Source organism: Lissotriton helveticus, chromosome 1_1 (genome assembly GCF_964261635.1).
Source record: "Lissotriton helveticus chromosome 1_1, aLisHel1.1, whole genome shotgun sequence".
Lineage (NCBI taxonomy): Eukaryota > Metazoa > Chordata > Amphibia > Caudata > Salamandridae > Lissotriton > Lissotriton helveticus.
The window spans coordinates 1,919,133,509-1,919,160,140 of record NC_136057.1 but is presented as its reverse complement, the minus strand read 5'-3'; the positions used below and the strand labels follow the sequence as shown (position 1 = coordinate 1,919,160,140).

The following is a 26,632-nucleotide window of genomic DNA, read 5'->3' as shown; positions in this document are numbered from 1 at the left end:
TTTTTGCTCACATTAGTTCCCTAGCCGGTATCTCAGGTGACTTTTGTAAACGATTTTTTTTACTTGAAAGTATATTTTACAAAAATGCATGCGCCTTTTTTTTATTATTCTGAAAGTTCAAAAATTCCTTAAACTGGTATGCAATATCATGCACCCTTACCTAAAGCATTATTTATTCTTCTCCCTCAGAGCTCTGCCATCTGCCGTGCAGCCATCCATGCTGGTAAACTCACCAAAGATGGCGGTCTTGTCACAGTGGAGAAGAGGCCAGGTCAGAGCAACTACCAGGAATCCACAATGAACGGCGTAACAACCAATAGTTTTGGTGCCTGGACAGGGTCCTTCGCTTTTGATTCAGACACCATGGCAATCCCACTCACAATCGTGGCTGAGGTTCCTGAGAATGCTGCAGGTATCTGTCTTCCGTAATTTCATTCTGCTGTCATGACACTACCGTCACTTTTTGGCACTGTACCTAATATAAATTGCAATACATGTAACATTTTCTAATTTCTTTCAGTCACTGTAGAGTGTAAAACTCCTGCCAAGGAATTACATAGAAGCTCCACAGTGTAAGTAACCGCACCTTTCTCCTGTGCTTGATTTACCCTGTGGTCTTTTTCTCTGATCAGGGAGATCTAATGCTTGACACGAAAGCCACATTGTCCACTGCAAGGAAGGGTCAAACTTGTGATGATAAATATAAAAGATATAAATAAAGCACCAAGCAGTAAAGGCGTTATGCTTTCTCCCAACCCACCCTTTCATATATACAAATGTTGCACTCATTAAAGATTTAGAGACTGATTCATTGTTTGGCTTATGGCCCACCAGTCTGCCCACTACTATCTGCCAAATGTAAAAATCTTGGCCAGTCCAGCAGTGTGCCTTCAGAGGAACTGCCTTATCAGCAGTTCCCCTAAATGCACTACAGTTTGAAGGACGGATGCCATCTGTTAAGTGATTGCTCACCAAACTTTTTTGTTTCTCTGAAGCAAACTCTAACAGTGCCCAAACCCTGTAATTTTCCTTCATGGGTGAGGTGGGTTTCATTTTTTTTTTTATTCATCACAGCCAAATTTTTCCTAGCGGTGATGGCCAGAAAAATAGAGACATCAAACTGTGTGTTTGTAAAGTACACTATCACTCACTAGAGTATCCTGGGGCTGAGCAGTTGTGTATACTTATTTATTTATTTATAAAGTTTTATATAGCACGAACAAGATCCCGAAGGATAACAGAGCGCTTTACAATATGATGGAAGGAAGAACATAAATGCAATATCAACATCAGGTAGAGAGAAAAAAACCCATAATGGTCGCAGAATGGAGGACAATTGCGCCCAGGAGGGTAATACAATAAACAGGTGTAAGGGGGCAACAAGGTTGGGGTCACAGTGTGCTTGTTCATTAGGAATCGTTTGGCTTCCAATTTGAAAGCCGTCGTTGAAGATTCTGCAAACTCCGGTGGAAGAGAGTTCGATATCTTTGGGGCAGCGCCGGAGAAGGTTCTTTTTTTGTCAAGGATGAGTAGTTTCAAGAGGAAGTTAGTGGCACTTCTTAAGGCTGTTACACCACAGGATAGTTCAGGTTTTGCGCAAGGTACCTGGGAGTATTGAAGTGAAGGGCTTTGTGCGCCAGAACGGCAATCTATAACTGAATTCGTGCTTCTGAGAGTAGCCATATGAGAGATTTTAGGACTGGGGATTTATGTTTGTATCATTTCTTGCCTGTGACCAGTCTAGCCACAGCGTTCAGTGATGATCTTAGTGGAGCCAGGGCGTATTTGGGAAGGCCACAGAGGGTAGCACTGCCGAGTCTAGCCTTGGCCAGACAAGCGCTTGGACCACCTGCTTGAAATCTTTTAGTGGATGGAAAGGTTTGATATTTCTGAGTGACCTCAACAAGTGGTTTACTCCCTTACATACATTGCTGATAGGATTTTTCATACTCAGGTGCTTGTCCATGGTGACTCCGAAAGATTTGGCTGAGTCTATGATGAGAGGAGTGCAGTGGAAATCTGTGAGGTCACTCAGCCATAGGGCTAGCTTATGGATGTGGTTGGGGGGAGATGAGCAGCAATTCCGTTTTGGAAGTGTTAAGCAGGAGATGGTTCTCCGTTAACCAGTATTGAGTAGAGGTTAGGGTAGTGTTGAGAGAAATGATGTGTTCCAGGATGAAATTTTCAAATAGAGTTGCGTGTCGTCCGCATACATGTGGAAGAGAATGTTCATGGAGTTTAAGGAGTTAGCGAGAGGTACCAGGAAAAGGTTGAAGAGGATAGGAGGTAGAGTGGACCCTTGGGGGACCCCGATGAGTACAGGAGAGGGCTGGGAGGGAGAGTGGTTAGCCTTGACTCTTTGTGATCTGTGATGTAGGAAAAATGAGTACCGTTGTAGCACTTGATCAGCGAAACCCATTCTGTTTTGCAGGATGGATAGGAGGTTTCCATGATTAACCGTGTTGAATGCAGAGGAAAGCTCAAGGAGGATGCGTTTCGGTCAAGCATTTTAAAAATGTCATCCATAACGTGCGTGAGAGCCGATTCGGTGCTGTGCCCCTTCCTAAAGCCGGATTGATTCTGGTCTAGAAGTTGGTAAGTCTCTATGTGAGCACAAAGTTGGGATTGAACACATTTTCCTAGAAGTTTCGCTAGGGTGGGCATGTTGGAAATGGGGCAAAAATGATTGAGATCAGATTTGTCAGTGTTAGGTTTCTTTAGAATAGGTGATACCTGGGCTGCTTTTAGGCAATTGGGGATCATGCCTTGTGATAGAGAAGTGTTTACAATCCTTGTCCAGGTGGGGATGAGTGCATTCTTGATTTCTTTGAAGATGATTAGGGGCAACGGGCCACTGAAGTGGTTGGAAGAATTGTTATTCTGAAAAAACTTGTGGATGTAATTTTCACTAAATGGAGTAAAAGTGCCCCATGACGCATTGTTCTTCGTGGTCGATTTGTGCTTTTCAGAGGGGTCACGGGGGAGGCGGCACTAGAAGAAGGCAATAGAGCTATCCTGGAGGTGTGGTCAGTGGAGATGAGTCTTGATTTCTCTGAGAAGAAAGCAGCAAGTTCATCGCATGAGGGTGGGCTGCCACCAGGTTCAGAGTGGTTTGGACCAACGACTGATTGCTGTTTGACCAATTCGAACAGTTTCTTGGGGCAATTTGCCGCTTGATCCAGTTGGTGTCTGAAGTAGTCAGCCTTAGCACTCTTGATTTGTTTGTTGTAGAGGCTCCTGACATCTCTAAGGAGTTTTAGTTGGACGAAGGAGGGATTGGATTGCCAGGAATGTTCAACTGCCCTAAGGTTGCGGCATTCTGTGTTTAAGTTGTCATTATACCACAGTTTGGATATTTTTGTTGAGGCATGTTTTTGTTGGAGTGGAGCAATTTCATCCATGATGTTGGTGATTGTCAAATTGTAGGCATTAGATAGTGATTACACCTCGACCAAGTCAGCTTGAGAGGAGAGGGGATATTTGCATTGGGCAGCTAGTTCATCAGAGTTTATTGATCTGAGGTCTCTTTTCCATATCTTTGATTTCAATGGTTGAGCCTTCCTCATCAACACCTCCCTGTTAATTTAAAAGAGGATGCTGTGGTGATCGGACCAGCCACAAGGCATAATGGACTCTAGGGTGATGGTCTGCCTTTTAGACATGATGAAGTCTAGAGTTTCTCCTTTAATATGAGTTGGATGGTTGCAGTGCTGAGTCAGTTCTTGATCATTTAAGAATGATTTAAGGCAAGATACAGCAGGGTCGTTGGGGTTAGAACAGTGCAGGTTGAAATCATCAAGAAAGATTTGGGCCACCGCTGAGTCGACATTGCTAGTGATGATTTCCATTAGTCGCTCAATGAAGGGGAGATTGTCACCCGGGGGATGGTAAAAGTTGGGAAGCTTGCAAACCTGTAGGTTCTCACTTGAGATGCTGAGACAAAGATATTCACTGGAGGAAGACGCAGTGGACTTCAAGTGAGAAATCGAGATTGTGTTCCTGTTAATACAGGCTAGGCCACCACCCAACTTCAGAGCTCTGTCTAGCCTAATTATGTCATGAGTGGGAGGTACTAGGAGGTCTAAGATACGAGTGGAAGCGGGATATAGCCAGATTTCAGTGAGGATGATAATGTCTAAATCATTGTGTTGGATGAGTTCGAAGATATCGGAGGCATGTTTACTGGCTGATCTGCAATTAAGTAGTACACATTTAAGTCGTAGTGGATTAGGGGAGGGAGGAGTCTGGGTGAAGTTCTCATGGGTGAAGTTGTCGGCATTACTGCATCTAGTATTGCGAGGAGGTTCTCTGTTCTGGTCTGAAAGGATGGAATGTATTTGTCTTGACTGGAACATGTTAGATTTGGATCAAGAAGAGCAAGAGTTGTGACTGTCCAGGAGATCAATGGACGCCGGGTGGGTCTCACATCCTCTGAGGCTGGCGGGGTCATTGGGTAGGGGAATGGATTTCGAGATGGAGAGGGCTAAAGGCTGATCCATGTGATCACTATCCCTGGTGGACACCCTGGCCAATTGCAGAGGTGAGGAGAGAGCTGATCCCGGCGAAAATATCCTTTGAGAGGGCTTTCAAGTCATGTAGCTCAGAAGTGAGAATGTGCAACTGTAGAGATATATCGTTGAGGCGCGCAGCCAAGTCTAAGTGTTGGGCTAGGGGTGGAGGGTGTGAGGGAAAAACGAGCAGTAACGGGGGCCTCGGTGTAAACCTGTTGGGGCCTGTGGGGAAGAATGTAGCCCAGACTCTGGCATAGCATGTGGCAAATTTATAGGGAAGGGGCATCGTCTAATAATCGAGAAGACTGTAGGGCTTGAGGGAACCTCTCAGCTTAAGAGAAACCCTGTGACGGACTGACAGACAGTGAGGAGAATGAGCCATAGACCCGCCAACCAGCTGAGAGGGAGTTCTAGTGGGTTGACATTCTTCGACCGGGGACAGGGAAGCTCCGGGATCAGCTAAAGGAGATGTTGGGTTTAGGGTGAGTAGGATACTCACAACTGTTAAGGGGAGAGTACTGGATAATCCCATCGGAGATGTAGTGGATGAGTAGGGGTCAGTGGAGTTGCCATATATACCGCTTTTCTGAGTTGGGGTAAAAAGTGTCCCTCTTAGCAAGGTTGATAATAGAGGCTGGGATTAGGATGATATCATCATTGTAGTGAGTGATAGTGGTGGAGGCTTTGAGGGTGGACGAGGGAGATGTTGTTAGTTTGAGGTAATTTGTGGCTTTCTTAGATCCTGTCATTCGAAGCAAGGAGTAGAGCACAGATCGCCAGCAAGCCCGTTTTCTGGTATAAAAGATGAGGTCATTAACCAACATACCCTTGTTGGTGCAGAAGTAGGCTTCTGAGAATAGGAATTCTAGTCTAGCTTTGAGTATGCGAGGTTTATATAGTTTAGCCGCATTTTTAGAGAGTCGGTTGGGTAACTGATGATGAAGGCATTGGAACCATGGGGGTTGGGACTTATTGCCATTGTGAAGTAGAATCCTACATAGCCCTGCCAATGGTAGGTTGGTTAATTGAAAAGCCACATCTTCAGCTTGCAGGATTGAAGAAGAGAGGAGAAGGAACTGATGTGGAGTAGTAGAATGTTCCCCACATTAATAGTAGCTGTAAGATATGGTTCTCTGTATGCGATGTGTGCGAGTAGGAGTCCTGGAGGGCAGATGTGTCTGTGTGGTAGGTGGAAGAAATTGTGACTAGGAAATTGCCCTTTTTGTATGGTTACCTCTCCCCGACATTTTGCTCAAATGCTGATGGTTATGATTCTGTTGGTGCACTGAAGCATGCTGTTGAGGCCCCAGTGCAGGTACTCTCTCCCTAACACTGTTATGCGGGTATTGGCAATCCCAATTGACAAGGACTTTACCACCTTATAAGTCTCTAGTATATGGTGCCAGTGGTAAACAGGTCTCCAGTGCTTGCAGCACTTGTTATGCCACCCTGAGTGACCCAAAGAAGCTACTAACTGCAGGTCTGCCATTGCAGGTTGCAGGAGCCTTGCAAACTGCTCAAACTCAACTTTGCCCTCACCATATGTGGCTAAGTCAATTCACTATCTCTAATGTATGGAATGTATGGCAGTCACCCCTTTGAAAGGCCTTCTAAAGCCCAGGAGGCAAGGTGCATTATATCAGAGGTGTGGACATATAAGCTTATATGGCCCTATAGTGCCCTTTTCCTTTAAAGGATAACATTGCCTGGCACCCGGAAAAACCTTAGGTTGGCAGCTCCATTATGGTACGGTCTAAATATGTCATGTTTGGTATCAAACAACGTGCCTTCTCACCCCTAACATTAATCTTGGGTCAAGGGTGTAGTGGCATGCACTAAGGTGACTACCTTAGAGGTTTCCCACCTTGTTGTCCCAGATCCTCTGTGCTCTGGCTGGCAAGGAAGCATTTCCTGCCATCTTTCGGAGTTACAGAATAGAGAGCTTTGGGTAGAAGAGGTAACCCACATCCGCCTTTTTTGTTGTCACTTCAGGGCTGATTAGCTGCAGTGACTAGCAGCCCATTGGTTACTAGCTCATATACCCCAACTCTCCTAAATCTAGGATTTAAGAGACACCCATAGAGGATATTCCCATAGTCCAACTTGCTGGCTTGTAGGGCATGATTGACAGTTTTTCTAGACTTGCTTTGGAGCCATTTGAAGATTTTCTCAGCATCTTCTGGATCTAAAAGCAGGATGCAGTGGTTGTTTCAACTTGTGATTTTTCCAAGGTTCTTTGTGTGTGTTCTTGGTGTGGGTCCAAGTTTGGTTGGCCATAAGTTTGAGTCCCAAAATGAAGTATTATTGCCAAAGATCACAACTTCTTTCTTGTCAGTGTTGAACTTGAGACGGTTGGCTTTATCCAGTTAGCAACTTGGATCATGCAAGCGGTGAACGTATTTCTTGTGTTGAGGGTCTTGTACGAAACGGAGAGTATGAGTATTGTGTCATTGGCATGGGAGAGTATTTTGCTAATGTGTGTGCAGATGAAGTTAGCAAGAGGGATCACTTATGCTTTGAAGAGGGTGGGGTTGAACAATGAACCTTGAGGGCCTTCAATGATGAGCATATGGATTTCTGTGGAGTAAGGTGCAGGTGCTAAACTGACAGCTTGAGTTCCTCCAGTGACAAGAGTGTCCTTGAATGCCAATCTCATGCACGCAGCTGATGAAGATGGGGTGTAGCGCACGCTCCTGATAAGGATCGAGTGTGGGGTGTGAGACTGTCAAAGGCTGCAGAGAGGATAAGGGGAATGAGGGCTGTCCTCTCTCCTTTATGAAGATTCATGCAGATGTCATCTGTGGCTATATACTTTATTAAGACTTGAAAACGGACTGCATGGCATTGAGGAGTTTGTGATTGCTTAGGTGGTTTGGTGAGGTGTCGGTTGATTCATATCTCTTACACCTTTGACGGGTATGGAAGGAGGGAGATGGGTTTGTAGTAGGGGTGGGCCAACTCGTTTTATTCTGTGTATAACGATCACATTGAATTATCTAAAAATTAAGTGAGATTACACATAATTACAAGAGAAGAGTAATTATGTGTTTATTGCTATTTCGTTATGCAAAAATGCACCCTCACGTCCAAAATGGGCGTGAGAATGCATTTTGCACTAAGAAATAGTGCTAAATGCAACAGAACATAAGTAGCAAACACAAGCAGCCAGTTGCACTTGCTAAATCTGCTTTTGGGGAAGGATTATAAATACAATTTAACCCAGGCATTTTCCAAATGCCCCTCTCACATTCAAAATGGGCATGAGAGGCATTTTTCTCTAGCAAATAGTTCTAAATGTGCTGGTGGGGTAGAGTTCCCACCTAACTTACTTTTGCCACCTAGCGCTGTTGGAAAGTAAATTGCTGGTAGAGGTAAGTATGCACCTACCACTAGTAACAAGGCCACTAACACTGTATAGGGTCCAGTAAAGGTCTCAGTAAATTAGCTCCTTGCTCAACTCTTGGTAGCTGACAATGAGCAGTCGGCCCTAACTCAAGAGACAGGAGTGGTATGCTTTTAAAACACCAATACATTGAATAAGTAAGACACAATACACAGTAATAATCCCATCTCAATTTATAACAATAGGAAATATTTGTATGAACAAATAGACAACGAAATGACTAAAATCCAATGTAGGGAACCCAAGATATGAATTTTTAAAGATTAAATACTTTATAGTGCTTAAAAACATATATCACAATTCTGGGACATCTGGTTGTGCTGGACAAGAAAAAGTCAAAGTTTGAGGCTGACCTCGATGGAGCCATGGTCGGATGCACTAAGTAGGATGCCCTGGTCAAAATGTTACCTTCATACTTACAAACGTTTCTGGAGCTTTTTCTTCCAACATTGTTCGACTCTCCTTAGCCAGCCATATTAAGTGGGGGTTCACCAGCTTTACATTCTGCACAGCCCCAGTAAAATCCTGGAAGTCTGGAGCTCTGGAGCCTTCAGCAGGATGAACCTGAAATCCTGGCCGTGTCACGGTTGAAGGTAGTCGGTTTGACTCTCAAGTTATCTAAAGTTCAGGAGGTGCTTTCTGAAGGTCTCTTTGTATGTTAAAAGTGTCCAAATCACCAATCCAAAGGTCTGGAATTTGCTAGTTTGTCTCTGGGATGTCTGGACCACAATTCTGACAATGCACCTAGTCAAGTCCTTAAATGTCCACTCCAGGATGCGGACTCTTGGTAAAGATAATGCAGTTGGGCTCTGTTAACCTGTAGCTTGCAGGGAGCCCACTCCTTAGTCCTTCTTAAAGCAAGGCATGGTCTCAAGGGCTGCAGTACCAGATTGTGCAGCAGGCACAGTCATTCAGAGTGCAGGCCTTTCAGTGCAGATTCCAGCAGGGCAGTCCTTCTTTTCCTTGTAGTTTCAGGCTGCATATCTGAGAGACTTTGCAGCTCTCACATATCTATTCAGTGTTCTGGGTTGAAGTGCAGGGGCGCACTTCTGTCCAATGAGATTCTGGGCACCACCAAAAAGCATGACAACCTCCTCCAAAGTGTTGCATCTCCTTGTCCATGCAGCACTGCACTCCCAAAATCCAACATGGATGATTTCTCTCCAGAGCTAACCAATCCACAGTGTGGCTCATTTCCATTAGGTTTCCTCACCTGACTTCTGCAAATCTGTCTCCTAAACCTGCCATCTGGCTGGGGCACAGGATGTGGGGCTAAGTATGGCTAGCATTCTTTACTGATCTGTTCTCTCTTTGAGCTATGTTTGATTTACTCTGCCACCTCTCTATGACCTAGCCTCCACAGTTGCAGAGCTCTCTCCATCAGTGACCTCCTGTCCTGCCAGGCCACTTATCACTTAATCAAAGCAGCCTGGCTAAGCCTGTTAAGGCTGACCTATAAGCAGAGACTAATAAAAGGCTGGATTTTGGCTTACAGAAGAGAAAGTTCTATAACATCTTCTCTTCTGACTAGTTATGATAAATTAAACAATAGCAAGTTATTGCTTTTATCAATACCAATCTTTTGAATTTTTGAATGATATTTTCTCCTTTCCTAGAATTAGATATTGCTAAATAAAACATTGCAATGTTAGCCAAGTATCTACAATTGCTAAAAATGAAATGGGCAGTTTTTCCTCACCAGGGCATATAAAACATCTTTTATAAGGTCCTTGCTTACCGTTACATGCCCCCATCCCAGGGACACCTAGGAGAGGTCTTGGGGGTGCCTAATATGTAACAAATAAGATCGATTGTCACATTTAAAATGCCCATACTACCAAAGTCGAGTTTGCACACAATGGACTTTTAAAGATAGTCTACAAAGATAGGTTGACTGTAAAATTACAGCAGGTACCTCAGCAGTACACATATAACAGTCATGTTTGGTATCATTAAACTCAACCTTATTCAAAAGTTGGATTTAATGTGGCATGCACCCAGGTGACTACCTTAGAGATTGCCCACCTCGTTGCCCCAATATTTCCTGTGCCCTGGCTGACAACTTACAGCTGATGCAGCCATGACAGGAATCTGACCCCCTGCCAAAAAGTGTGAATACTCCCAGGAGTCAGAAACAAAGGCCTGTATGTTAAGGAGGTGACTCCTCTCTCCTTGACTGGATGGCTAGTTAAGTGGCACATCGAGGCGGTGAGCTTCAAAACTTACATCGTTTCTGATATGCATACAGGATGACTCCCAAAGAAGAAAACAGCCATCCTCCAAACACATTTGCATCCGAGCAGGTGGGAAAATTATGTAGTCAGAATGTGTACACCCCCAGAAGGCTGGCCACACCCCTAGGATGCGCCACCTGGTCTGTCAAGCCAAGGAGGGTTTCAGCCATTTTTAAAAGTTGTAGAATAGAGGATTCTGGGTAGAGAACGTCACACACATTTCCCCAGATGTGGTCACCTCAGGGACAGATTTACTGCTGGGACTAGTTCACATTGCCTATTTGCACCAGCACCCCTAAAGGATTTAAGGGGCACCCATGGCACCAGAAACTGACCAGAAATCTGATTCAACTTGCAATGAAGGACAAAGAAGAGACCAACGTCTGTGACTTCAGGACCTGCACAAAGTTAAGGAGCAATACTGTGCACCTGTGGCAACCACCCTGCAACTGCATGACTGCAACTTGTCCCGGAATAGAGACCAGTTGCAGAAGCTTGAGAAACTTTCCTGAGAGCCAAAGGCAACTCCAGAATTCCCTTTGACTAGAGGCACTAGTCCCTTCAGCCCGCAGGCACTGAACCCTTCTGGATCCAAAGAATCACTGGGCATCGGGCACACAGTAGGATTGCCCAAAATGGTCCAGTGCATTGTGGGAAATGTAATTCTGATCTCCAGCAAGTTTCAAGTGGCTATTGCTTTGCCCTGGATTCTCGGACATCAAAGTAACTCCAAACTGAACTTGCCACTGCCAAGGTTTGTTGGTGGACAGTCCAGTTACCACTATTTTGTTTGACGCTGCATATCAAGGGAAATCCGTAGCATCTTCAACTCATCACCTCAGTGGCCCCGTAGTCTGGTTTTTGCATCCATTTGCACACCAACACTGTCTAAGCAGTAAAACCAGCTTCCACGCCAAACCCGCTTCATCACCAGGGTCAGCCAGCACCAATCTGCTCCCTGACCTTACAAACCATGTACAATTTGACTGACTGGTGTGGCCTGTTCCTGGGACCCACAATAACGTATCCCCTCCGGTGGTTTCTACTGGACTTGTCCTGCAAGTGACTGATTGTCACTAGTGCTTTTCTCCATTGACCGCAACTTTAAAGTTTTGTTGTAGTGAATTGCATTGGTTTATTTTTCCTTCTAAAATCCATAACTCTGGTTATAATTATCCAATTGTGTTCATTTTGGTGTCCAAATTTATATAAAAATCTGCTTTATTTTATAAATAAGTGTAGGATTTCTTTTCAGTTGTGTCAATTACTTATTATCCATGTTGGTACTCTGAAAAGCTTAACACGTGTTCCTTTAGAAAAGCATGACTGCTCTGTGCCATACTATCAGGACTGAGATACGGATTTATTAGCATTAATCCGACGGATACAGTTTGGGGTATTGTGAGAGTATTACATAGTAAAGCTTAACCAGACTCACTACATAATACTCCACTTTCCTGTATGTTGTGTTTTTCATTTTATTACTGTTTGAAGTGTTGCACAAATACTTTACATATTGCCTCTAAATTAAGCCTGACTGCTCTGTGCCCCTCTGCTACAGGTTTGAGCACAGGTTAATTGAGGGTTGGCTTGTGCCTCACCCTGACAAGGATTGTGGTTGCTACTAGGGCTCCCACCTCAAGTAACCTGGTGGAATATCAATTTACCTTGAACAAACAAAAGTCAAGAAAAGTTTAGCAAAACAGTTGGTTTAATTAAACAGTTTGGCCGGGAGCACAGCCCACAGAAACAGTTCTGAGGACTGTCTCAAAGTGCAATCAATATGAGCGAGTTTTATACAGTTTTGGGTATGATACAAGCGCACCTGGCAATCCTATTTTGTTAAACAATGCGGACCATGTCTGTGGAGTCATAAATAATAGGCCCTTGATAACAGATGCAGGTGGGCCTCGACATTGTGCAGACACAATGTGTGCCAGTAGGTAGTATGCCCAGATGTCCGGTATGAGGGGCGTGTGATCACTGCTTGTAGTGTGCGCGCTGTGTCCTGATTGGCTGTGTGCTCCTAACTTCATGTGGTATCTGACGGTATGGTGTTTTTTTAATATGAGCAGCCCTCTGGCCATGTGTGCTTTTTTGGGGCACTTTCCCTGGACCATTGTGGTGGTGTTGCGGTCTCTGGGGGATGAACCTGAGTTTCTTGGTCGCTACTTGCCAACCCACCTGCAGGCCCGGACTGGCCATAGCAGGCACCGGGCAATCCCCCGGTGCGCCGCATGGGTGGGGGCCGGTTTTGTGCCCCTGGGGGCCGTTTTTGTTACAGGGACGTTTTTGCAGCTTAGCTGCAAAACCAGCCCTGTACCAAAATCGGCCAAAAACCGGCCCCGGCAAAGAGCTCGGCGGCACCGTCTCTCCTCCCCCCTTGCCCCCTAAGTGGGGAGGGTGGGGCGGTGGCGGCCGAGCATTTTGCCAGGGCCGTTTGTGGTTCCCAGTCCGGCCCTGCCCACCTGTGACTTGCCAATCAGTTACCACGGGCCTAGGTTGCAGAGCCTGCCTGATCACGTTTCTCTGAGGGGTTTCTGGGGAGTTTATAATGGGCGAATTTGATAATAGTGATGCAATTTCATCATATATGTGAGTGTATCATTAGAAGCATTGGCATCAATGTTATCCATATCAAAAAACGAACAAAACTATTTTCTACAAGGACGCTGTAAATAGAACTGCTTCTTTTCTCTACAGTGGGTGGTCACTTTAAACTAAAAGGCACACAATTCCACATCAGGAATTCATTCGATTCCAATTTAAAGATCCCCACTGAGCCCAAAAGGAAAGATAGCATTTTTCAAGATAAGCCTCACATGAATGTCAAAATCTCCTCACTATGTGCATACTAACATGAGCGTCAAAATCTCCTCAAATTTTGGGCCATTCACATGAGCGTCAAAATATCTTTAAAGTGTGGATCACTCACATCTGTGTCAAAATATCCTCAAAGTGTGGTGCACTCATATACGAGTAAAAATATCATCAAAGATGGATCACTCACACTACAGTCAAAAGATCTTCAGAGTTTGTATTGTGTTTATAGGTTAAATGGTGGGAAGGTTTTTAAAATTTAGTTTTTTCTCCATTTTAAACAGACAGCAAAGATTTGAGCTGTTCATAGAAAAACTGAGTGCAGCCTTTTTGTTTTCCCTTTGTAGAGTTATCTGCCCTGAAGGATGCCAGGAGCAGGAATGGAAAGTTTGGGGAACTGATATCTACACAGAAGTAAGATCTTTTTCCAGACAATACTTCATCATTCAAACTGAGACAGAAAGAAGGCAAACATCCATATGACAAATGGCTATTTCACCAACCTTGTCTCCTCTCCTCTTAGATGTCTTCTATCTGCCGGGCCGCCATCCATGCAGGAAAACTCACCAATGCAGGGGGCCAGGTGAGAGTAGAGAAGAAAGCGGGTGAGAAAATCTATAAGAAGTCTTCCAAGAATGGCATCACCACTCTTGGATTCGGGGCATGGTCTGTGTCCTTTGTGCTCACTTCATCTTCTGAGATTGAGCTGTCTGCAAACCTCCCTGAAAGTCACATTCACAGCCTTCAACTGACCAGGATTTATCTCCCTGAAAATGAGATACCACACTTCCAAGAGACCTCCTTTGTTACAGGTAATGTTTCTCATATTCATTTAAAACCGATTATAACTGATAAATCACAGCAGAATGGAATATTTGATTTTCTGTGGAAATAGGCACTCATTTAATTTCACTACACTTCTCCAAGTTTGGGGCACTCTCATGTCATAGAAACATAATTGTAGAGCCTACCTCAGTGCACTTTTTTTTAATGGTGGATGCTTCCACCATACATCACATGGAATATGGTAAGCCAGTTAATATACTCTTGTTTCTGAACCCGTAGGACCTACTTCCATCTTGATTTAGGCTTATGGCTCACCTCTCCAGGCTTCAAATTGATGTTCTCTGCATATTGTGTTCAGGTGGCCAGCAGCTTTGTATAAGAACTTTGACTCTTGTCTGAGACCGGGCCCACCCCACTTATTTTATCTTCCTTAGCTAAGAGAGGGTCAGAACTTAGCCTTTTTAGGCATCATGTTTCAGGATTGTGGCAACAAATGTTACTGACATACAGGTACATCCTGAATCAATTCCCACCCATAAACCACTGTACCATAAACACCCTGTTAGACCTAGCATCTTTTGATGTGGTTTTCCCTGTCTTTTTGCTTCTGACCTCCTGTTTTTGACTGTGTGTTGAACTTCGCTTTTGCTGGTGATAGGACTCTGGGCACTTTACCACTGCTGACCAGTGCAAAAGCCCATGTGCTCTGTGTTTAAAAGGTAATAACATTTGATTTCTCCATGAATGGCACATTTGATTTACTAATACGTCTCTAGTATAGTGCACTACAGGTGCCCAGGGCCTATAAATCCAATAATATTAGTGGTTTGCAGCACTGATTGTGCCACCCAAATGAGTAGCCCTTCAAAACTCTCTCAGGCCGGCTACTGCAGATCCTGCATGTGCAGTTTTAAATTGCCATGTCAACCTGGCACATTCACCTACTTGCAATGCTCAAATCGGACATGTTTTATTACATGTTGGGCACCCCTAAAGTAGGCCATAGGTAGCCTCAGGGACAGGGTGCAGTTTATTTAAAAGGTAGGACATGTGCTTTTAAGTTTTACTTGTCCTGAATGTGAAAACTGTTTTGTAACATTTTATAATTGTATCTTCCAATTAGGAAGCAGAGAGAAAATTGAAGTTTGGTGTCTCTGTACTCACTATTTATAAACATATATTTTAGTGAAGATGGTTTTTAAATTTCAGGTCTGTAAATGACACTTTTTAGAAAGTTGGCATTTTCTTACTTTAACCATTCTGTGACTTTTCCAGTCCCTAGAATTCATGGCTGGGTTGGATGACAGCTGTGCTTTGCGAATTCACTCTAGACAGTCACACTCAGAGGGATCTGGGTTGTGCCCTGCATATCCTGATATTTAACAACAAGGGGTGGTGATGGACAGAGTTTCTGAATTAAGCAGAATACTCTCACCCAGTCAAGAGATCAGGGCTAGATCCAACACCGTTTTTTAGCTCACTGCACCATCCCAGTTCAGAACCTGGCTATATGCAAATTAGTCTGTTCCTGTCCCAGTGCATGATGGGAACAGGGCAAACCAAACTACCAAGCCAATTCTTACACTGGGAAGGAAACAAGCTTCCGGGGACCGGTTTCTGGCATTTCAGCCGTCGTCGGCCCGGCTTGCTTGAATCCTGATGGTGCAATGAGCAAGGGACTCACATCTGAGTATACCCTTCCACGCTTAGGGTGGACAAAATATTTAACAACAAGGGGTGGTGATGGACAGAGTTTCTGAATTAAGCAGAATACTCTCACCCAGTCAAGAGATCAGGGCTAGATCCAACACCGTTTTTTAGCTCACTGCACCATCCCAGTTCAGAACCTGGCTATATGCAAATTAGTCTGTTCCTGTCCCAGTGCATGATGGGAACAGGGCAAACCAAACTACCAAGCCAATTCTTACACTGGGAAGGAAACAAGCTTCTGCGGACCGGTTTCTGGCATTTCAGCCGTCGTCGGCCCGGCTTGCTTGAATCCTGATGGTGCAATGAGCAAGGGACTCACATCTGAGTATACCCTTCCACGCTTAGGGTGGACAAAATATTTAACAACAAGGGGTGGTGATGGACAGAGTTTCTGAATTAAGCAGAATACTCTCACCCAGTCAAGAGATCAGGGCTAGATCCAACACCGTTTTTTAGCTCACTGCACCATCCCAGTTCAGAACCTGGCTATATGCAAATTAGTCTGTTCCTGTCCCAGTGCATGATGGGAACAGGGCAAACCAAACTACCAAGCCAATTCTTACACTGGGAAGGAAACAAGCTTCCGGGGACCGGTTTCTGGCATTTCAGCCGTCGTCGGCCCGGCTTGCTTGAATCCTGATGGTGCAATGAGCAAGGGACTCACATCTGAGTATACCCTTCCACGCTTAGGGTGGACAAAATATTTAACAACAAGGGGTGGTGATGGACAGAGTTTCTGAATTAAGCAGAATACTCTCACCCAGTCAAGAGATCAGGGCTAGATCCAACACCGTTTTTTAGCTCACTGCACCATCCCAGTTCAGAACCTGGCTATATGCAAATTAGTCTGTTCCTGTCCCAGTGCATGATGGGAACAGGGCAAACCAAACTACCAAGCCAATTCTTACACTGGGAAGGAAACAAGCTTCTGGGGACCGGTTTCTGGCATTTCAGCCGTCGTCGGCCCGGCTTGCTTGAATCCTGATGGTGCAATGAGCAAGGGACTCACATCTGAGTATACCCTTCCACGCTTAGGGTGGACAAAATATTTAACAACAAGGGGTGGTGATGGACAGAGTTTCTGAATTAAGCAGAATACTCTCACCCAGTCAAGAGATCAGGGCTAGATCCAACACAGTTTTTTAGCTCACTGCACCATCCCAGTTCAGAACCTGGCTATATGCAAATTAGTCTGTTCCTGTCCCAGTGCATGATGGGAACAGGGCAAACCAAACTACCAAGCCAATTCTTACACTGGGAAGGAAACAAGCTTCCGGGGACCGGTTTCTGGCATTTCAGCCGTCGTCGGCCCGGCTTGCTTGAATCCTGATGGTGCAATGAGCAAGGGACTCACATCTGAGTATACCCTTCCACGCTTAGGGTGGACAAAATATTTAACAACAAGGGGTGGTGATGGACAGAGTTTCTGAATTAAGCAGAATACTCTCACCCAGTCAAGAGATCAGGGCTAGATCCAACACCGTTTTTTAGCTCACTGAACCATCCCAGTTCAGAACCTGGCTATATGCAAATTAGTCTGTTCCTGTCCCAGTGCATGATGGGAACAGGGCAAACCAAACTACCAAGCCAATTCTTACACTGGGAAGGAAACAAGCTTCCGGGGACCGGTTTCTGGCATTTTAGCCGTTGTCGGCCCGGCTTGCTTGAATCCTGATGGTGCAATGAGCAAGGGACTCACATCTGAGTGTACCCTTCCACGCTTAGGGTGGACAAAATATTTAACAACAAGGGGTGGTGATGGACAGAGTTTCTGAATTAAGCAGAATACTCTCACCCAGTCAAGAGATCAGGGCTAGATCCAACACCGTTTTTTAGCTCACTGCACCATCCCAGTTCAGAACCTGGCTATATGCAAATTAGTCTGTTCCTGTCCCAGTGCATGATGGGAACAGGGCAAACCAAACTACCAAGCCAATTCTTGCACTGGGAAGGAAACAAGCTTCCGGGGACCGGTTTCTGGCATTTCAGCCGTCGTCGGCCCGGCTTGCTTGAATCCTGATGGTGCAATGAGCAAGGGACTCACATCTGAGTATACCCTTCCACGCTTAGGGTGGACAAAATATTTAACAACAAGGGGTGGTGATGGACAGAGTTTCTGAATTAAGCAGAATACTCTCACCCAGTCAAGAGATCAGGGCTAGATCCAACACCGTTTTTTAGCTCACTGCACCATCCCAGTTCAGAACCTGGCTATATGCAAATTAGTCTGTTCCTGTCCCAGTGCATGATGGGAACAGGGCAAACCAAACTACCAAGCCAATTCTTACACTGGGAAGGAAACAAGCTTCCGGGGACCGGTTTCTGGCATTTCAGCCGTCGTCGGCCCGGCTTGCTTGAATCCTGATGGTGCAATGAGCAAGGGACTCACATCTGAGTATACCCTTCCACGCTTAGGGTGGACAAAATATTTAACAACAAGGGGTGGTGATGGACAGAGTTTCTGAATTAAGCAGAATACTCTCACCCAGTCAAGAGATCAGGGCTAGATCCAACACCGTTTTTTAGCTCACTGCACCATCCCAGTTCAGAACCTGGCTATATGCAAATTAGTCTGTTCCTGTCCCAGTGCATGATGGGAACAGGGCAAACCAAACTACCAAGCCAATTCTTACACTGGGAAGGAAACAAGCTTCTGGGGACCGGTTTCTGGCATTTCAGCCGTCGTCGGCCCGGCTTGCTTGAATCCTGATGGTGCAATGAGCAAGGGACTCACATCTGAGTATACCCTTCCACGCTTAGGGTGGACAAAATATTTAACAACAAGGGGTGGTGATGGACAGAGTTTCTGAATTAAGCAGAATACTCTCACCCAGTCAAGAGATCAGGGCTAGATCCAACACCGTTTTTTAGCTCACTGCACCATCCCAGTTCAGAACCTGGCTATATGCAAATTAGTCTGTTCCTGTCCCAGTGCATGATGGGAACAGGGCAAACCAAACTACCAAGCCAATTCTTACACTGGGAAGGAAACAAGCTTCCGGGGACCGGTTTCTGGCATTTCAGCCGTCGTCGGCCCGGCTTGCTTGAATCCTGATGGTGCAATGAGCAAGGGACTCACATCTGAGTATACCCTTCCACGCTTAGGGTGGACAAAATATTTAACAACAAGGGGTGGTGATGGACAGAGTTTCTGAATTAAGCAGAATACTCTCACCCAGTCAAGAGATCAGGGCTAGATCCAACACCGTTTTTTAGCTCACTGCACCATCCCAGTTCAGAACCTGGCTATATGCAAATTAGTCTGTTCCTGTCCCAGTGCATGATGGGAACAGGGCAAACCAAACTACCAAGCCAATTCTTACACTGGGAAGGAAACAAGCTTCTGGGGACCGGTTTCTGGCATTTCAGCCGTCGTCGGCCCGGCTTGCTTGAATCCTGATGGTGCAATGAGCAAGGGACTCACATCTGAGTATACCCTTCCACGCTTAGGGTGGACAAAATATTTAACAACAAGGGGTGGTGATGGACAGAGTTTCTGAATTAAGCAGAATACTCTCACCCAGTCAAGAGATCAGGGCTAGATCCAACACAGTTTTTTAGCTCACTGCACCATCCCAGTTCAGAACCTGGCTATATGCAAATTAGTCTGTTCCTGTCCCAGTGCATGATGGGAACAGGGCAAACCAAACTACCAAGCCAATTCTTACACTGGGAAGGAAACAAGCTTCCGGGGACCGGTTTCTGGCATTTCAGCCGTCGTCGGCCCGGCTTGCTTGAATCCTGATGGTGCAATGAGCAAGGGACTCACATCTGAGTATACCCTTCCACGCTTAGGGTGGACAAAATATTTAACAACAAGGGGTGGTGATGGACAGAGTTTCTGAATTAAGCAGAATACTCTCACCCAGTCAAGAGATCAGGGCTAGATCCAACACCGTTTTTTAGCTCACTGAACCATCCCAGTTCAGAACCTGGCTATATGCAAATTAGTCTGTTCCTGTCCCAGTGCATGATGGGAACAGGGCAAACCAAACTACCAAGCCAATTCTTACACTGGGAAGGAAACAAGCTTCCGGGGACCGGTTTCTGGCATTTTAGCCGTTGTCGGCCCGGCTTGCTTGAATCCTGATGGTGCAATGAGCAAGGGACTCACATCTGAGTGTACCCTTCCACGCTTAGGGTGGACAAAATATTTAACAACAAGGGGTGGTGATGGACAGAGTTTCTGAATTAAGCAGAATACTCTCACCCAGTCAAGAGATCAGGGCTAGATCCAACACCGTTTTTTAGCTCACTGCACCATCCCAGTTCAGAACCTGGCTATATGCAAATTAGTCTGTTCCTGTCCCAGTGCATGATGGGAACAGGGCAAACCAAACTACCAAGCCAATTCTTGCACTGGGAAGGAAACAAGCTTCCGGGGACCGGTTTCTGGCATTTCAGCCGTCGTCGGCCCGGCTTGCTTGAATCCTGATGGTGCAATGAGCAAGGGACTCACATCTGAGTATACCCTTCCACGCTTAGGGTGGACAAAATATTTAACAACAAGGGGTGGTGATGGACAGAGTTTCTGAATTAAGCAGAATACTCTCACCCAGTCAAGAGATCAGGGCTAGATCCAACACCGTTTTTTAGCTCACTGCACCATCCCAGTTCAGAACCTGGCTATATGCAAATTAGTCTGTTCCTGTCCCAGTGCATGATGGGAACAGGGCAAACCAAACTACCAAGCCAATTCTTACACTGGGAAGGAAACAAGCTTCCGGGGACCGGTTTCTGGCATTTCAGCCGTCGTCGGCCCGGCTTGCTTGAATCCTGATGGTGCAATGAGCAAGGGACTCACATCTGAGTATACCCTTCCACGCTTAGGGTGGACAAAATATTTAACAACAAGGGGTGGTGATGGACAGAGTTTCTGAATTAAGCAGAATACTCTCACCCAGTCAGGAGATCAGGGCTAGATCCAACACCGTTTTTTAGCTCACTGCACCATCCCAGTTCAGAACCTGGCTATATGCAAATTAGTCTGTTCCTGTCCCAGTGCATGATGGGAACAGGGCAAACCAAACTACCAAGCCAATTCTTACACTGGGAAGGAAACAAGCTTCTTTTGGCCACCACAAGTGTGGAAGGGTATGCTCAGACATGAGTCCCTTGCTCACTGCACCATCAGGATTCAAGCAAGCCGGGCCGAAGACGGCTGTAATGCCAGAAACCGGTCCCCGGAAGCTTGTTTCCTTTCCAGTGAAGAATTGGCTTGGTAGTTTGGTCTGCCCTGTTCCCATGATGCACTGGGCCAGGGACAGACTAATTTGCATATAGCCAGGTTCTGAACTGGGATGGTGCAGTGAGCTAAAAAACGGTGATGGATCAAGCCCTGATCTGTTGACTGGGTAGGAGTGTTCTGATTAACTCAGATACTCTGTCCATCACCACCCCCTTTTTGATATTATTTTGGCCACCACAAGTGTGGAAGGGTATGCTCAGACATGAGTCCCTTGCTCACTGCACCATCAGGATTCAAGCAAGCCGGGCCGAAGACGGCTGTAATGCCAGAAACCGGTCCCCGGAAGCTTGTTTCCTTTCCAGTGAAGAATTGGCTTGGTAGTTTGGTCTGCCCTGTTCCCATGATGCACTGGGCCAGGGACAGACTAATTTGCATATAGCCAGGTTCTGAACTGGGATGGTGCAGCGAGCTAAAAAACGGTGATGGATGAAGCCCTGATCTGTTGACTGGGTAGGAGTGTTCTGATTAACTCAGATACTCTGTCCATCACCACCCCCTTTTTGAAATTATTTTGGCCACCACCAGTGTGGAAGGGTATGCTCAGACATGAGTCCCTTGCTCACTGCACCATCAGGATTCAAGCAAGCCGGGCCGAAGACGGCTGTAATGCCAGAAACCGGTCCCCGGAAGCTTGTTTCCTTTCCAGTGAAGAATTGGCTTGGTATTTTGGTCCGCCCTGTTCCCATGATGCACTGGGCCAGGGACAGACTAATTTGCATATAGCCAGGTTCTGAACTGGGATGGTGCAGTGAGCTAAAAAACGGTGATGGATCAAGCCCTGATCTGTTGACTGGGTAGGAGTGTTCTGATTAACTCAGATACTCTGTCCATCACCACCCCCTTTTTGAAATTATTTTGGCCACCACAAGTGTGGAAGGGTATGCTCAGACATGAGTCCCTTGCTCACTGCACCATCAGGATTCAAGCAAGCCGGTCCCCGGAAGCTTGTTTCCTTTCCAGTGAAGAATTGGCTTGGTAGTTTGGTCTGCCCTGTTCCCATGATGCACTGGGCCAGGGACAGACTAATTTGCATATAGCCAGGTTCTGAACTGGGATGGTGCAGTGAGCTAAAAAACGGTGATGGATCAAGCCCTGATCTGTTGACTGGGTAGGAGTGTTCTGATTAACTCAGATACTCTGTCCATCACCACCCCCTTTTTGAAATTATTTTGGCCACCACAAGTGTGGAAGGGTATGCTCAGACATGAGTCCCTTGCTCACTGCACCATCAGGATTCAAGCAAGCCGGGCCGAAGACGGCTGTAATGCCAGAAACCGGTCCCCGGAAGCTTGTTTCCTTTCCAGTGAAGAATTGGCTTGGTAGTTTGGTCTGCCCTGTTCCCATGATGCACTGGGCCAGGGACAGACTAATTTGCATATAGCCAGGTTCTGAACTGGGATGGTGCAGTGAGCTAAAAAACGGTGATGGATCAAGCCCTGATCTGTTGACTGGGTAGGAGTGTTCTGATTACCTCAGATACCCTGTCCATCACCACCCCCTTTTTGAAATTATACTGCATATCCTGATGGCCCATCACCAGGCTGATGAGTCTTCATGAGCTAGAGTGGTGAGAAGAGTGGACACTTGCACCTGAATAGGGCTGAGGCTGTCCCCACACAAAGAGCTGCATAAACCCCTGTAGTATGTCCGGAGCTAGGGCCAGGAAGGACAGTGTATTGTGCACTACAAAGACCTTTCTCTGAAGTCTCCCTACTTCAAAGGCTAAAATGGGTATAAGTACTGGACCTTTGACACCATATACTCAGAACACTTCTGGACTGAGAACTTTCTGCCAGGAAGAAGAGCTGTTCTGCTGTCAAGAGGGACAAATGCTTTGCTGTTTGTTTTGCTGTGTTGGGCTGCTGCCTGCTGCTTTTGTCCTGGCAGTGAGAGGACTGGACTTTCCTCTCTGCATCCTGCTTTCTAAAGCTTCTCCACTGGTTTGAGTTGAGCTTGCCTCCTATTGGAATTCTCAGGATATCAAAGACGCTCTGCACTACCTGGATTCCTCTGCTGAGAACCCTACTCTGTCAAGTGTTGCCAAATCCATTTCCTGGGCCCCTGGAAGTGAGTTTCTGTGCCAAACAGAAGAAAATAAGCACATCAACTTCGAGCGCCATTCCAGAACCAGGCCGCTGCCTGCACCGAAGCCATGGTCTCCGCTCAATGCAATGACCAAGACTTACAACGCAAGCCCGAAGTTGCCGCAGCACCTCCAAAGATCTGCCATGGTCTGAGCCTAAGGACCGCGCCACCGAATTCCAAGACGTCAGACTCCAACTTTACGGCAGCACCTGTGGCCCCATGATAGGACAACAATGCCGTAAAGTCGATGCCTCGTGGGCTGACCCTCAACACTCCATCAAGACCACACCATATTGGAACCAATGCCTCGCCGCAATTGCTGCATCACCTCCCCTGCACCTCACATCATACCCGGGCATCAACGGCTCAATGATTCTGCACCGGCTCCACGAACTGACACCGCACTTGCTTCAGTGATGTCTCACCTCCATTGTGAAATCACCCTCCCCGAGTGCCAACACGCCAACGACCTGCATAGCAATAAGAAACCAACACTGCAACTGCCTCAGCGACTTCTTACCTTCCCAGCGCCTTGCTTCGTCGTTGAGTCTCAAAATCTCCAAGGTACTGCACTGCGGTCTGCAGGACTCCATAGCTGGCCTGCGCACCATTGCGGTTGGCTACAACTTGTGGATCTGACTCCGCCAAGCACATCGAGATAGCCCTGGCCAGAGCTATTGTTTTTCTAAGTGATATAACTGCATTTAATCTTTAAAAATTCATATCTTGACTTGTCTATGATGGATTTTTGTCCATTTGATCTTGTTTACTTAGATAAATATTGGATATTTTTCTAAACCAGTGTGAATTACTTTTGTGGTGTTTTCACTGTATTACTGTGTGCCAACATTTTTTACACATTGCCTCTTTAGTTTAGCCTTACTGCTCCGAGCAAAGCTACCAGAGGGTGAGCACAGATAAACTTAGTGTGTACTACACTTACTCTGACAAGAGTGTGGGTCCCTACTTACATGGGGTGCAAACTACTGCAAACTAGAGACCCCATTTGTAACACACCTGTTGTAATGTTTTATATACTAATGGTCCAACATGTATGACTTTAGGTGTTGCGTGTTTTCAGACAGAATAATCAGATCTGTTTCATAAACATCTTCAGCTCACTTGTGCAGACCCAGAAATGGGCCATGCACTGTATTTGCCAAAATTGCTTTGCCTACATGGAATATATTAATTCAGAAAATCATTGAGTTAGTTGCACCTTGTCAGTTACAGTAAGACCTAGTCAACGAAGGTCTTGAAGCCAATAGCATGCGGAAAGAAAGTGTGTTATTTAATGGGGAGAATGTGTGTCCTTCACAGGTGATAATGCCAAAATCGTCCCTTTCCATGGAACACTTGACTCTTTGGTGGTAAGAAAGCAAAGATGTGCAATGCTTATTTAAGGGACATACTGCCGGCTAGTGAAGCAGTCCTCAGGCATGCACCAAACACTACATAATAAATAACTGTCCAGTTAGGGCCTTTTCTTATAAGAAAGAAAAGTATTGTATTGCACAGACACTACTCAATAGTATCCATATTTGTTTTGCAAGTATGTACATGATGGCTTGTGGAAATTCATATGGTGATACCCTTTACAAGACCTCACAACCAATAGGGGGCACATACTAATGAACAATCTCACGGAAGAGGTAGGCCTTCTAAAAGTACCCTGTTCCCTTTGCCTGAAGGGATTTCTAACAATTTGCACACCAGCAAACCCTGAACCCTAAATCATTGCAATACCTCTCACATACGCTGGACACAATTTAAGGGAGTGCAGACATTAAAGTCCAGCCTAGCTGCTTTGTCAGGTAATAGCAATACCAATTAAGGTAAAAAGGTGCAACAAAACACTGAATACAATAATATCACAACAGTTCAAGATGGGACCTTTTTTTAATAACATTCAATCTAATATATAATAAATGTGCACCCAGTATTTTTAGGTATCACAGTAGTCAATTTTAATCTGCACCTTTATTACGTTTTCCAACACTGCAAAATATTTTTCAGCACCACTAACCATAAATAAAGAGTGGCTTTATCCATCACTGGTGTTACAGCCCAGTGCAGCTTTCCACTATACGCCCTTGTTAATTCCCATAGAAGCCCATGTTCTGGTGTTAACATGGGCTTCTATGGGAATTAACAAGGGCCTATTATCAAGCCCATTATGGCCGCTTTATCGCCAGTTTTCTGCCGATAAAACAGCGATAATTTTAACATGGGTCCTTGATAATATGCCCCTGAATTTCCAAGGGAGTATGCTGTACTCTTGCTGCCTATGCCCTTCCAAGAGCACCACAGGGCGAAATAAGCACATTTTTGGGCCTTCTGGTGCAAATTTCTGGCAATTGTTTTCTTTTCCCATGGAAAGTGCTGTCACATGTGTTTATTCGATTTTATTGTCTGGATATCTCTGCCCATCTTGTGGGGCTCCCATGACCCATCCTCCAGAGGGACAGCATGTGATCCATAACCTGCACGCCTAGTTGGCGGTCTGCTCGACCAACACTGTTCTAGTGCCTAAGTGGGATATGTTAATATTTACTCTCCCATCCGTGACTGTAGGTGGGGTCCTCTCAAGCATCACTACTCCTGCTTCCCCAGATTCAAGCATGGACAGCAGGAGGTGGCACTCCATGATTTTCCCAGGCTCTGGTCCTCAACAGGAGCTGGGTCAGCAGTACCCCTGGGGTTTTGGAAATTCCCTCTGTTGGGGGAGACTGTAAATTGGTAAGGGGAGCTTTTCTTTGTGTTGACACCCAAAGAACAGGTTATTTTGGGTTCATTAGTAAAGCAGGGGAGTAGGGTGCCATGCACGCCACACCTCATGGAGATCCACAGTTCCCAATGAGGAGACACCATTGTGGCACACTGCATCAAACAGGATTGTTAGCTCCAGTCCTCCTGGCATCTAAACATTTACAAACTTTTACAATTTGATTTTGCACTGCTCTCCCCCTTATGCGATAGGGTTTAGGGTCAGCCATTTTACCCCACTGCCTCACCAAGGCCCTGTCCTCTGTCTGGGATCATGACTTTCTCTTTCACCTAGGGTCTACCACTGCCTTTGTGACAGCAGTCGATAAGGGATCACCCCCATTGGGAGGGGTACCTTCCTACAGCACAACTTCATAGAAGGTTTTTAAGTTGGTTTGGAATGTTCCAGAAGGTGACCACTCTACCAGATCCACAGATGGAACATATTTACTCTATCCTTGCCCCAATCTTCTTGCACGTTATGTTTAGTCTTTCCAATATGGCTACTTCAAGCAGTCACTATAAAGAGCTCCTGGGGAGCCTAAATCCACACCCCTAACTGACACAGCTGCCTGGTTCCTTCCTTCCAAACTTTCAAAGGAGAATCTCTCCTGTGATTGGAACCCAAACAACTGACTGCCTCCCTGTGTTTCCCTTGAGTTGAGTCTTCCTTGGATAAGGCAGTGTGAAAATGTCATTAGCACATCCAGACTCTGTCTGCACCGCTTATCTCTCCCAGGAACAAGCTTAATCATTGCTACACTACCATTGTGTGTGGGGAATAATGTGATCCTCTGACTGGCTAGCAGAGTAAATAACTTGGCCAGGCAGGGTGATTGACTCAGAGAATAATGAAACACCTGACGTTCCTGAATGAGTGCTGATAGGAGTAAAGTGATATTATATCTGCTCTCAGGATCATCCTTGTTTAACATGGAATTTGTGTGTCAAGCTAGGCTCTAGGCCCAAAAATTTGAAAATTGTACTACTATCCTAGAATTAGCTTGCACATACTGGGCACAGTTAAACAGTAGAACTACACATGTGCATAAGCATGTGTTCACATGCA

At 45.6% G+C, this 26,632-nt stretch overlaps 1 protein-coding gene across 1 annotated transcript in view; it reads left to right on the top strand.

Annotated features, from left to right (window-relative positions):
- The window catches only part of LOC144765937 (uncharacterized), a 277,263-nt gene that overhangs the window by 24,617 nt on the left and 226,014 nt on the right, over positions 1-26,632 (top strand). The window contains exons 2-5 of the mRNA XM_078650341.1: positions 190-412; positions 521-572; positions 13,316-13,382; positions 13,492-13,780. Of these exons, the coding sequence (XP_078506467.1) occupies positions 190-412; positions 521-572; positions 13,316-13,382; positions 13,492-13,780 (631 nt within the window). The remainder of the gene's footprint in view (positions 1-189; positions 413-520; positions 573-13,315; positions 13,383-13,491; positions 13,781-26,632) is intronic.